Source organism: Glycine soja, chromosome 16, assembly GCF_004193775.1.
Source record: "Glycine soja cultivar W05 chromosome 16, ASM419377v2, whole genome shotgun sequence".
Lineage (NCBI taxonomy): Eukaryota > Viridiplantae > Streptophyta > Magnoliopsida > Fabales > Fabaceae > Glycine > Glycine soja.
The window spans coordinates 4,839,677-4,854,016 of NC_041017.1; the positions used below are offsets into that span (position 1 = coordinate 4,839,677).

The 14,340-nt window shown below is 27.8% G+C and overlaps 1 protein-coding gene across 2 annotated transcripts; it reads right to left on the minus strand.

The window, feature by feature from the left end:
* Positions 1 to 2,918: 2,918 nt before the first annotated feature.
* LOC114389595 (CASP-like protein 1F2) lies at positions 2,919 to 4,692 on the minus strand. Of its 2 annotated transcripts, none has more exons than XM_028350297.1 (3): positions 4,256 to 4,690; positions 3,995 to 4,115; positions 2,919 to 3,427 (listed from the first exon to the last, which is right to left on the minus strand). In XM_028350297.1, exons 1-3 carry the CDS (start codon positions 4,390 to 4,392, stop codon positions 3,200 to 3,202), a joined length of 486 nt encoding a protein of 161 aa, XP_028206098.1. In that variant the 5' UTR covers positions 4,393 to 4,690; the 3' UTR covers positions 2,919 to 3,199. The 2 variants fall into 2 exon arrangements, with proteins under 2 accessions (XP_028206098.1, XP_028206099.1); XM_028350298.1 differs by having other exon boundaries at positions 3,281 to 3,405; positions 4,256 to 4,692.
* Between the last annotated feature and the right edge of the window lie 9,648 nt (positions 4,693 to 14,340).

Here is a 14,340-nt window from a genome sequence, read left to right on the forward strand (position 1 = left end):
GATAAATTGCAAAATAGTCCCTGAAAGTGCAATCTGTTAGTCACGTTAGTTCCGTGAATGGAGTAGTTAACGCCGTCAGTTATCGCTGATGTGGCTCGTTAAGTGCCACACAGACATGATTATGTGAATTTTTTATTTCTAATTTCGTTTATTTTAATGAAATGAGGGACCAAAACGAAAGTAAAAAATCCTCATATATCCTCCTCCTCTTCTTCTTCTTCTTTAACATAACCCTTAAACAGAACCTATGCCCTCTTCTCCTCCTCCTCCTCCATATTTGCACTTCTAATCATCTCAATAGATCTCAAAAATCGCACCATTTCGTTCTCTCTTACTATCAACAATGTCGCAGAGGAGCAATGCATCATCATCTCGAACAAGAGTTTCATCACAAGTTGTTCTTTTTTGTGGTTGTGGTAGAAGGGCTGTTAGGCGTGTTGCTGGAACAAATATTAACAGAGGAAGGATGTTTTTCACTTGTTCAATTAATAAGGTATGTCTATTTCACATTTATTGATTTAGGGTTTTGATTTCACATTGGGGGTTTTGATTTAGGGTTTCTATTTGGGGCTTTTCAGGATGAAGTTGGATATTGTGGATACTTTATTTGGGTTGATCAATTGATTGAAGCACTTGGAGTTGATGATTCACTTGGGACATTTTCCATGGAACAAAGAAGACAATTTGGAAGAGAGGAAGATAAGACAATGTGGAAGACTCAAGTTAACTCAAAGCTTGATTGTATGGGGATTGAAATGAAGATGTTTAGAACAATTGTCTATGGAATGTTCTTAATCCAATTGTTGTCAATGGTGGTGTTTGTATGTAACTGTCATTTTAGTCCCTGAAAGATATACGTTTATATTGTTTTAGTCCCTGAGAGTTGAAAAGTTTTTGATAAAAAAACCTAAAACGTGACTTTTGATTGTTTTTTAATTAAAAAAACATTATTTAAATAAATAAATGTTTAATGTCACTTTGGTCCCTCACTACGTGGCATGTCTGTGTGGCACTAAACGTGCCACATCAGCGAAAACTGACGACGTTAACTACTCCATTCACGACAGGGACTAACGTGACTAACCGATTGCACTTTCAGGAACTATTTTGCAATTTATCTCGATTCAGGGATCAAATTGACAGCGAGTTACACTTTCAGGGATCAAAATGACTATTTATCCTTATTCTTCTACAAGATTTTTGGAGTACTTGGAAGAAAAGCTTCGAAGATAGAAATTGCTTATGATGGATCTATTCTACAAGATATCATTCCACACTTCTCAATATGGTTCTATCACTTTGATTATGGGTATTCTTCACGTTTTTGTAACAAAGCTGCATATATTCATGTGCTTGTTTTGCTAAACCTCTCGTGATTCTTGTATATAGATTGAGTATATCCTCCAAATTTATCTTACCTCAATCCTAAAAAATACTAGTTTTCAACCCCCTAAGGCCGTAGAGAAAAAAAAAAGTATATCCCCCATATTTATTATCAAAATAGTAGTTTTTTTTTAAAAAAAACATTAATTATCTTAAAAAATAAATAAAAAATCTATTACAAGCTAACATTTGAGATTTTAATTTTTACTTTGCCACTTTTTCTTATTAAGGTTAACTATTAATGTTTTTAAAATCAGATAATTACGGTTGAATAGTGGTTGAATTAATAATAATTAAATGATATATAAAACACGTAGCATTAAATAAATATTATATCATAATTTTATTATACTAAAAACCAAAATAAAATATCATTTTTATAGATTTTTAACATGAAATATACATAAAAAGTTGAAATCAAATACACCATAGTATTTCCATAAAAATTATCATAATATTATAGGTTTACATGCTAACAAAATACAATATATCTATTAACAATAACAAGTTTACAATAAGAATGAAAAAGAAAATGAAAAATTATTTAAAACTGTACGGGATTAATTGTTGAAACTAATTGTTGAATAATCTTGAATGTACTTAATTATGTACAATAAACTTTAATTCAGTTTAAGTTTGATTAATTTTCACAATAATGTCCGTATATGACCCTATAAAAAATTGATTTACGGTATTAGATATTGTTAAACTAATACATTTGTGATAACATTACAAAAAAAATGTAAATATGTGGCTAAAAATATAAATTAAAACAGAAATGCTAAATAGTACGAGAAGTTCGTAAGAGAACAAGCTAAGATTAGTATTTTAGTTTTTCGACTTTTTCTCCCCAAGGATCCATTAAGCCAAACCCTTATTCTGATTGGCGAATGCTTTCTTTTTATTGGTTAAAATCACTTAAATTCCTACTAAAAGTTCTCGTAACAAATAGCTCTTCTTAAATTAAAAAGCTATGGTTATGTTTCTTAAATTATCTAAGTTATATAAAAATATTATATTTTTTAGGTTTCAAATATCTTATATATCAGACAAGCGTTTAACCACAAGTCCCCCAGGAAAAAGATAAAAAAAACTAGCTACATGTCCAAAATGCTACTATACAACGTCGTTGACAAATCATTATTACGGTAATAAATAGAGGTGAGAAGCTAGGAATATGTCTCCCGGACCACATGCATTTTATTGAAAGCGAGACACAATTAAGGGAAATTGTTGAAGTGACATCTGATTTTGGGTGCTATAGATCGATTGAAGGAACAGAGAGTCACAGAGATAAAAAAAGAAATCAATAAATATGATAAATAGTGTAATGAGAAATGAAATGAAAAGAAAAGAAAAATTAGAGTTATAAGATTTGCTTGATGATTAAGAGTAAAGAAAAAGAGGAAGAAAGGTGTGAGTTCAAATCCTTTCCAATTTTTACTAATAAATTAATCATTAAAATTGACTTTTAAAAATATCAAAAATAAAAAATAAAAATGGGATGAAAAAGAAGATAAAATATAGGATAATTATGTATCTTAAAACACAGCTTGATTATTATTGGTAAATATTTTCTTTAACTCCTACTTTACATGTTATAGCATTTATAACCATACCAAAAAAAGCATTGATAAACACACACCAAACTAACAATTTTGTAACAAAAAATACATGCACAACATTTATAGTAACATGGGATTATATAGTATAAATTAATTAATCCCCCTCATGGCCCTCATCATTGTAGCTAGCTAGACAAGTTGTTGGTAACGGTAGTTGTTGTTGTTGGTGGTATATTGACTTGATTTGATTATTAGTTCTTGGGAGAAGAAGAGACGATTTTGTAGGCTGATAAAAGAGTGATTCCGAAATAGGAAATGAAAGCAAAATAAGAGAGCAAAAGGGAAACCAAGTTTGTTGTGCAGAACTTGCGCACATGGTCGCATATTGGCTGCCAACCCACATGATCCTCTCCAAACTGCCCCACGTAACCTATTGCAGTTGCCGCTGCACATCCAGCTATCAACAACACCATCATCACCTTCAAGGTCAAATTAAATTCTTTTTTCACTAATTTTGTTGGCTGAAAAGTCAAATTGTAACTAAACCCTTTTCTCATTTTTACATTATATGAATCAATCAAACCGCACCATGATGTGTCATTATGAATTTGATTACAAGCTAGAGAATACTAATAAAATAATATGTTAAATTATGCTGATTTTAATGACTATGGACATGTTTGAGTTGTCATCTAACATGCACTGACACATTTTAAGACTAAGGTGACGCGGGTTTTAAGATTAATCTAACGGACCAACACAAAAAACATACTATAAATCGATCCGTTTCAAAAACACAGTTTTGAGGTTCACCAACGGTTATTGAATATAATTTATTTTCACATGTAACTAATAAAAATCATTCTTTTATAATTTTAAAAATCATTTTCATAAAAATTAATAAAATAACCTTGGATAATAATTTATGATTAAATGGTAATGGAAACTTATTTTATATTAATGTCTAACACTTTTTTTTTTCTAGGCATACATATATGATGCATATATTTACGACATCATTGGAGAAGGAAAAGGATTAAGCTTACAATGTCATGCAAGAATAGGAAGAAATGGTATCTTGGTGATGCTTGACGTTTCATGAGAAAGTTCAGTACCAGTGTCAGCAAAGACAAGGCAACGACTACACCATTTGCTGCAACAAAAAACCTGTGGTACCGAAAAGCAGACAGAGGATAATTGAAAAAAAAAATATTTTTGATGTTATTCTGTACTATCTCTTCTCATGCTGTTCCGTGTTCCGTGTTTTACAGCAGAAAAATCAAATCTTTGAAATTGAAGGTACTTACTTGAAGGAGGGTGAGTAATAAAAGTGGGCTTGGAAGCGGATAGCGAAGATGAGAACGGTTTGGTTGTTGGTGACCATGACGGCGATTGAAGCTGCAGAGAGGAGAGTGGGTATGATTCTGAGGATGTCTTGAGCCATCAAGAAAATAGTTAGTATAATCCTATGTTGTTGTTGTGAGGCTGATCGAGGTTGATTTGGATTTGGAGTATACTATGGAGGAATCTTTGGCGTCAGGCATATGGGAAAGGGAAACCGTTTCGAGTTACTTTAAAGGAAGGGAAATGGGTAGTAAAGAGTAGAGAGCTTGATTGGGGAAGAATACGACAGGGAATGGAAGGCAGAGACTTGACAGGGAAGTGATGATGATGAAAATACTAGTATGTGTGAATTTAACAAGAGAAATTGCGGAAAAAGGAAAAAGAATGAGACATTGTCCCGAGGACAAGCTGCAAAAATGGGATCTTTAAAAGAGGAATATTGGGAATTTAGGACTGTGAGTTTTTTATTTTTTACTTTAAAATATAGTAATTTATAAAATAAAACGTGTTGGTGGAAATTGAAATTATTTTTAATTAAATTTTAAAATTTTTTTACATTTACTTTTAAAACCAATATTTTTTTTAATTTAGTTTTTATTTTAGGAAAATACACTTTTAACATTTGCCGGTAATTCTTGTTATTCTTGTTATGATTACTTACGTTACCATTATTATTATTATCTTTAATATTATCTCATCACCTCCATTGCAATTAATATAATTGTCAGTTGTCATTATTAACTATTACCATAATTAGCATCTTTATTGTTGCTACCTTTGTTATCATTATCCTTATTACAAAAACACCACTAGAACTAATTTTAATAACAAAAGAAAACTTTGAAAATAAATTATTTTAAAATAAAAAATTGGAGAAAAATTTACAATTAAATGTTAAAAACTAAAAGATAATTGTTGTTTTTAACAAAATTTGAAACTCACAACTATGAATAAACCGCCTCAGACGAGGTTGGGAAGTAACTGTTTGTAAAATTGATTTCAATTGAGTATATTATGTTGTTTAATTTTAAAAGGAAATTAGTAGTAAAAATTAATATAAATTTTTTATTCAATATAAAAAGTATATTAAGAAGCTTTAAATTAAAATTAATTTTTTATCATAAACTAAACGTAAAAATTTGTCTAAAAATTTGTTAATTGATATTGTAATGTGATTCTAGATAGTGAAACATGAATCAAAATAAACATAATTTCAATACTCTTTTCTTACTTATTAAAAAAATACTCTTATTTTATTAAATAATGAACTTAATTATATTTTTAGTCATTTATTGTGCTTGTTTTGCAAATTCGGTCTTCTAATATTGACTTAAATATCTTTTTTTTTCTACCATTTAGTATTTTTTTTCATTTTTATCTTTGTAAAAAAAATATTTTAATCCTTACAAAATGTATTTGTTTTGTCTTTCATTCTTAAAACACTTTGGATAACGTTTTTTTTCACTACTTAAAATGTTTTTCACTATTTAAAGCATTTAGTGTAGAAAGAAAAGAAACAAAGAATAAATATTTGAATTAAAATAGTATGGTAGAGGCATGGAATCCACACCAATTTTTAAAAATTTATCTTTCTTTTCATTCCATTTCTTCTCTACCAAACTAAGCCTAATTGAGGAAGGGGGTAATGTGAATGGAGAGTTTACTAAGTTTGTCCATAAATATGTAGGCATGAAAATATTAACTAAATAAATTGTGTGAATGTAAGCATGAGGGGTTGAACCATGTTAAACAAATTTGTGATCTTTTTTAAATCTTACGGTATTGTCTTATCTTTTATGTGTGTTCTTTCTCATTGTGAGTAATGAATAAGTGTGTTTTTTTTTTTCCAACAGTAATATCAAAGTTGATTGATCAAGAGACCTAGTGATCAAAGAAAAAGAGTATTGAAGAAGCTTGAGAGGGTTAATGATGAATTTGTGTGGATCCTTGTATCCAAAGTCTTATTGACAATGTAAAAGTCAAGCGAAGTGTTCCAATGGTGGTAGCTAATAGCAATACTCTACAAGTCAAGACTATTCAATACTCAAAGAGAGCATGTTGGGAAACATACCAAACTTTGTGTGGAGAGAAAGCATGACAAGCATTCATGATGATTGAAGATGAAATTATAAAATTTTAATTCAAGGGAAAATTATTGTGAAAGAATTCAAATTGGTAATTTCAAATATCTAAGATATTATTTATATTTTAAAAATAATACATGTAAATTAAGATTTTATTTTCTCATTTAAGATTAGGATGCTAGGTTTGGAAATAAAAGTTGTTGAGATAAGAAAAATCACCTAACCTGAAAAGCGGTCACCACCCTAAGTGAAGGAGGGGACGTGTAAAGGAAGAGTTTACCAAGTTTGTTCAGAAAAGTTGTGATGAAGTTATGGATGTTTAACAATTTTGAGATCTTAGATGTATGATAGATTGAACTACATTAACAAAATAAAATTGTGTAGATTTAGAAATGAGAAATTGAACCATGTTGAACAAATGTATAATATTTTCTTTTAATCTTATAATGTTGCCTTAATTTTTATTGTGTGGTTTTTCTCATTTGTGAGTAATAAAGAAATTTTATTATGTTGCCTTAATCTTATAATGTTGTCTTATCTTTTATTACATGTTTTCCCATCATTCCATCACATTTTCCTAATACATCAACATTTTGTTAAATATTAAAAGTTATGCCAATAAAAAAGTCAACCAAAAGTATATAATTTTAATAATGGGGACTAAATTCACAATAATAAAAGAAACAAAAGTGTAATTACATTTAAATAATTTAATAGACTCATATTGAAGAGTAAAAGATATAACGTGCTAGCAAATAAAAAGCTATTTTTTTATATAAAGAAATAAATAAAAAGCGATTGTAATATCCTCTTTTTCTTTAGTAGATCTAGCTTTTTCCTTTAAGAACTTTTCTATTGGACCTTCAACTTCCCACTAAAAAATTATTATGATAAAATTTTACGTGATATCATATGATAAAATTATCTGGACCTTCTTTAGGAGATTAAATTTTACATAAATTCATATTAATATCTAAATTATTATATGATAAAATTATTTTTTTATAAGAATATGAAGATAAAAATATAACACATGGTATTATATACAATATAAAATCCAATTAAAAAATCTAAAACTGTTAACCCCTGTAACTCACAGGTCAAAATCCAGTTTGAGAAAAAAGAGTAGTGTGTTTAAACTAGTTCATTTGATCATTTACCAAAAAAAAGACACACGAACTAGTTCTTTTGATTATTGTTTCTGCATTTAACGGTCAAGAGAACTGATACAAACACGTGCCAGGTTGCTTAGTATCAACTAATTAAAATTTTGACGTTTCAAGTCCAGTGTCACTTGATAACTGCTACTAACTGTTTCTAATTTATAAAATTTATTAATATATATCTCTTTGAGTTAGATTATAATTAGTCACAACATATATTATTAAAAATATTAATATATTATCAATGATAATATATATTATCATTTATTAAGTATGTATTATTTTACTTATTTTTTTTTTAAATAAAATATTTTTTATTTAAAAAACTCAATTAGCTCACAAGATGTGGCCTAACTAAGCTGCAGAATTACAAAACTTGACAAAACTGAATAAACAAATACACAATATATCCAAGTACACTACTTGTGGCTATGTAAAGCATAGAAAGTTAGAAACACCGCAACAGACAATTCAATCCACGCAAGTTCATTATTTTTTTTAATATAATCTATCTATTACTTGAAAGAAGTTTGGGGGGTAATTTGGATGTTAAGTCCTGGTCTTGAAAACTAAGAGAAATGGCCTGAAGATAAAGATGTGGGAGTTGTTATTCGCTCGTCGCATTCAAATTTTCCAAAAATATTCTTTCCCACTTAATATTGTGGAAACATACTTCCATTGCAGTAGTGGGCAGTAGTGGGCATGGTTGTCAAATTCTTGAGTTTATGAATCTATTTATCATCTACGAGTTGACTAGTGTGTAACCTCTTTTTAGTAGATTCAATAGATTTTATGCAGACTTGGTTGACTCTATGCAGACTCGGTTGACTCTCGAGTTTACCAGTGAGTCGATGAGTCAACAAGTTAAAAAAATTAGACCAAAATCTAGATCGTTTTGGGTTATTTACTATGCGTTTAGGGTTCAACATATCATTATTTGGTGTGTTGTTCTTGAATTGAAGAACCATCACCTCTAACAATAACAAACCCTTAATGAAAATATTCTATCACTACTATTAGACTTGGTTATTATCTAGTAGTGATGCATTATTAGACTTGGTTATTTAAGTATTGTGAATTTTATGGTTTACTATTTTGCTTTATTATGCTGTTGGAATATTCAACTAGTATGTTATTTATAGATATTTTATTATTATTTTAAATGAAGTAGACTCTTATGAGTTGAGTCCACAAGTCGAGTCTATTAAGCTTCCACGAGTCTATGTAAACTCTTAAGTTTGATAATCTCGAGTGTGGGTGCAAAAAATATTGTGCAACGGAAGTGCGATTTCATTGTACAATGCAGAACGGAACCATACTTTCATTATGTAATTGGGGATGTGAAAATATTGCACAACAAAATCATGATTCATTGTATAAGTGGGAGTGCGAAAAAATATTCAACAAAAGTATGATTATGTTGTATAATGCACAACATAAATTTACTTCCATTGTAAATTTTTCTTTTTTGATTCCATAGAACAACAAAATTGTGATTTCGTTTGGTTGCCATAAAACTAGAAAAATAATGTAATCGTACTTCTGTTGTGTTGGCAAAAAAAAAAAAATATCGTGCAAAGGAGAGAGCTTTGTGAGGCAAGGAAGGAAGAAAGGGAAAGAGGAAAGAAGGAAGAAATATTGGTGGTGAAGAGTGGGTGCTAGTAATAGGAGGAAAGGGTATTTTGGTATTTTCACAAATATGGTAGGGGCCAATAGCAATTATGGAGGGGCCAATATCAACTTCCCAAACTATGGACTAACAAAATAATTCATGGACTAGTGTAACCAAACGGATTTTTATTCGGCACTTTCTATTTACAATTCCCATATTTGCTAATTTCACTAGCTCCCTTCTCTTTATATTTTTATTTCCATTTATACTCTTTTATTTGTTAATGCATCATTTTGGAAATTACTTTCCAAAGCTTCATATATCAATTTCAGAAAGTAATTTCTAGAACTATGTTCTAACAAAATACAAATAGTTATGGAACTACTTTCTAAAACAAGATATATCAATTCCGCCAAAAATATCAACAATATACAACAACACTTGATTTTTCCCCAAATTAAAATTGATTCACGCATTTAGCAAGCATTTAAATCTCACCCAAATTGTTGTTTCAAACACTTTTCCGCCATTAACAAGCATGACCAACTAAAATTGTTTTAATAAAATTTAATTTATTTTAATTGAACCCAAATTCTTAAAATAGAATTTTGAATCGTAGTTGTGACAGAAGACTTTGTTGTTCGTGGCCAAGAGAGTGAAACAGATGCAATTGTTTTTTATTTTGATATGAAAAGAGTAAAATATGAAGATAAAGATCACTGATAGAGAGATAACAAATGAGCTAAATACTATAGATAAAGTCACCGGTAACTTCGTCTCGATGTTGAAGCACCCGGTAAAACACTCCTTCCTGGTGGCGGGAAAGATCCTCAAGTACATTGAAGGCATGTATGTATTCACAGCTTCAATTCTTTTTCATAGTATATTTTACTGATAACTTTATCATTTTACAACTTTTATTAAAAATATTAAAAACAGTAATGATCTATAGTAGATACCTTTTTAATGGCGCAGTTGGATCTAGGAACCATAACAATGAAGCAAATGGTAGTGTGAGAGAGAAAATTTAGGGTGCATAGGAAGCCAATGGTATAGTTGTGTTCCTCTTTATTTGGTTTATGGGAAAATTTCAATACAAGTTACTGGGAAAGGGCGCCAAAGGCATTAGACAACTAGCGTGTATTCAATAATTATTAATAATAAATTTATTATTATTTTTATTAAATTATGCTCACGGTTTTAGATTTGAGACCGCCTCAAAGCTTCAAACATAATTGCTTATTAAACCAACGAGAAGCATATAGGTTAGGGGCAGTTAATTACAACCTTTGTTATGTCATCGTCGTTTAATCTTGATTTTGACTTAGTGTCCTAAGTCACACATCTCTTAACAATTTTGATTTATTTTTACTAAAATCACCCATTTTACTTTTATTTCTTATCTTTTAGGCTTAAATATATTTTTAATTCATAATATATATTCATTTTTAGGTCACTAATAAATTTTTCCTTCAAATCAGATCCCTAATATTTGAATTTGAAAACAAGTTTTATCATAAAATTATATGTCCAACTATATTATATAGTAGTAAATGTTAAACTTTAAAGGGATAACATGAGAGAAAAGTGGGAGTGACATGAATGAAAATATTAAGATGGATGTGTGATGATACAAGAAAAAATAGAATACAAAATGATGTTATATCAAAGAAGATTGATATAGCATTCATTAGTAAAATAAGAAAATAAAATAATGTAGGTGTTTTGAACGTGTATAAAGAAGAATATAAGAGACGTTATTTAGCATAGTAGATTGCATGCTTTTTAGTTCGTGAAAAAGGAGAAGAGAAAAATTAAAAATGGCATAGGAAGAAATCATCAAGGGAGATCAAACTTAATACTATTCATGAAACTTTGGTTTTTAATTGTGCTAAATGATGTTGTGTGGTCTATATCTATGTAACCAACATCACTTCATATTTTTATAAATTATTCCTTACAACTTTTTAAAATAATCCAAAATTTAATTTGTTTCAAATTCTTATTTAGAAAATGTTATCCAAACATATTAATAGGAAAGAAAACTTAAATAAATGCACCTTAAAAACAATCACTGCACTTGCACAAATAAATTATAATGACTTATAATTGTCCAAGACACTTAATTTGTGAGCAATTCAAGAGGCAATTGTCTATCCTTTCTTCTCATTTGGAGCCTCCTTTAACTTGTCTTAGTTTAATTTATAAAGTCATAAATTTATAATTAGTTGTCTTATTTTGTAGTTTTATCGTAGTGTTTTTATTCCTTTGTTCTATAAATGGAGGTTGAAGTTAGAAAGAGGATTGGAACAAAAGCTTAAAGTGCCCAAGAAAATGCCTTAAAGATAGTCGCTAGGCAAATTATAGGCTAAGCTAAAATTGAGACAAGGAGCAAAAGATTCAAAGCCTGACTAAGCAATATTTGATGGCCAAGCATGAGTTTTGTCATGTAATTTTAAATTTATATACTGTAGTTAAGCTAAACAATCTGGCTAACTGAAATTTGTTACCAAAAATAAAATTTTTTATGAAGTGTTTAAAGTGAATGTTTATCTTTTACATATGATCTCTCATATTTTTTTTTTGTATCATTCCACAAAGTAGACACAAGTTCATTAGAGAGAAACTTTCTCTTGATGTTAATATTTGCTTATTTACTTAATGCTTATTGTGAAATGATCAATTACGACATGTTTTTGAAACTTGATTGTTGTTGAAAAACACTTTGATAATTTTAAACTGAAGCAAAATATCTAAAAAAATTCGTGTCTAGGAATGAAGCTTGGTTCATCGATCAATTATCTTCGATCATTAGACTTAAAACTAGTTCATTTATTAAATTTTTAAGGAATCAAAATTTAATAGAACTAATAGTCTTTTCATCTAAGAGATTAAGGTTAAGAAAACATTCATTGACCGATTCTAACATTGATTCATAAAGGGTATATTATATTGTTTTAAATGATTATAAAATGACCATTTTAACTTGTTTATGCACTTGTTCTATTATTAACTTTCTTAAAGTCACCTTATGTTTTTTTTAATACTTATTAGTTTAAGTTAATATTTACCTGAATTGATAATATCACATAAGTCTCTTAAAAAGTGACACTTAAATTTATCTACTGTATTACTTGCATGATTTAATTAGCTTGCCAAAGAGATAATAATGACAAAATACATTTGACCCAAAAGTGTAAATTACCAACACTATGACATAAAAATGTATGTACATACTTTTTGCTTCTTTTATGATTTATTCTAAAAATGAGAATGAAATTTTTATTTTGCCTGAAAAGAATGAAAGAGACAAACTCAAAACTATATGTTACAAAGTCTTATAGTAGAATTTTTAAGGATTTAAAGTTAATAAATCTCATAATATTCAACCTCACATTTTTATATTTTTTTTATTGATCTTAATAAGTAAAATAATTTTGTAATGTTAAAAATTCAATTTGTTAACAAAAGTACTGTTACTATATTTTGAAAGCCACGTCAACGAGCTCTAATAATAAAAACTCGTAAGAACAAGTTTTATTTCTAACAACTCCTATAAAAATCACGGTTGAAAATGACCTACGAAAACGTAAATGATTAATCTTTTAAACATAATTGGACGCGAGGATTTTAGAGGAAGAGAAAAGAGAAGATAAAAAAGTAGTCTTATAATTTTTATTTTATTTTAATAATTTTCAAAATAAACAAAACAAAATAATATATCAACATATATAGTGAATATTCTAGTTTTATGCTTTATATATATATATATATATATATATATATATATATATATATATATATATATATATATATACTTTTCTTTCAAAACTTGTCTCCAAAACATATCCTAATTAAAATATTAATAAGTTTAATATAAAATTTTGTAATCCCTGTGAGTTCACAATAAATGTATCCGCAAATTGAATTAAAAGTTCATTAAATCAGATAATGATTTGGGTGACTAAGATAGTGTTTAATTTAAATATATCTAGGTACATTTGAGATGGTATTTTAAAAATTTATGTGAATTTTGCATCTCGATATTCTGTGTTAATTTAAATATTTTATCTTTTTTTATCTTAATTCATTCTTACACTTTTTTATTTCTTCAAACCAAACGAACCCTAACCATCTAAGCCACAGCCGGTAGTTATTTCATGTTTAACTTTAATATACTTTCACTTTTCATGTCTAGTCATTTTCTTTACATGATGTTTTCCACCTTTGGTATATTTTTTTAACAGTTGTGCTTGGATTAGACTTCTTATCTCTGTTTTAACTCTGAGTTTTATCTTTAACTATAGACAATTACTTGGTTTTTAGTGTACATATTTTTTATTTTTAAATTATTCTTTAATATATATAATTGTTTCTAGATGTAACTATTGTCATTTTTAAAATAAAAATTACTATCATTACTTTTTTTAATTTTTCTTTTTTAAAAATAAAAATAAAGACAATAAATACATCTTTTTCAACTAGTAATTATAAAGGACTTTCACCTTTTAGATGGCATGTCCATATTACCATATATCTTTTAAAAAACATTGCATTTTCTTTTTTTTTCTTTTTTTTATATACCAAACAGTTGTTATACTGAAAAAATATTTTTGAGAAATAATTATTTACATTTTCTTATATTTTTATTTGATTAATATTCTATATGAATTATAAAAAAAATTATCAGTTGAAATAGAATTTTTTGTGATAATTTTTTAATATGTTTTCTTATTTTTATTTTTTGGGATAAAAATTAATTTTAATTTTATGTTTAAAATAGATGAGTATTTGTAGGTATATAATTCATTATTTATTAGAATTTAAATGTTTAATAATATCCAGAGGATAAAATTTTCCCTTTTAAGGGTCTTCTCCCTCCATTGAATAAGATTAAAAATTTATGAATATTTACTAATTTATTTTTGGTATCGGCACTGGTGAGTGGATTGACACCGTAAGCTGACACCATGACTCATGGGATAATTTTTTATACCGTATATAATTTTTTTTTAATTTAACAGTTAGGTTATAATTATTCATTTTAATAATTTGTAATAAATTTCGTTATAAAAATAAACGAATAAAGGTGTAATTAAATAATCATTCCTTTGATATTTAAAAATATATGTAATCCATTACAAACATTCAATGTATAATTATTTTAAAATATAATTTTCTAAGGTAAT

Bases quoted from the DNA above. Each gene is read 5' to 3' on its own strand.
- LOC114389595 (XM_028350297.1), bottom strand. From the start codon at position 4,392: ATGGCTCAAGACATCCTCAGAATCATACCCACTCTCCTCTCTGCAGCT. The intron at 4,116-4,255 runs GTAAGTACCTTC...TCGGTACCACAG, and splicing joins TATTACTCACCCTCCTTCAA to GTTTTTTGTTGCAGCAAATG. The intron at 3,428-3,994 runs GTAAGCTTAATC...TTGACCTTGAAG, and splicing joins TCCTATTCTTGCATGACATT to GTGATGATGGTGTTGTTGAT.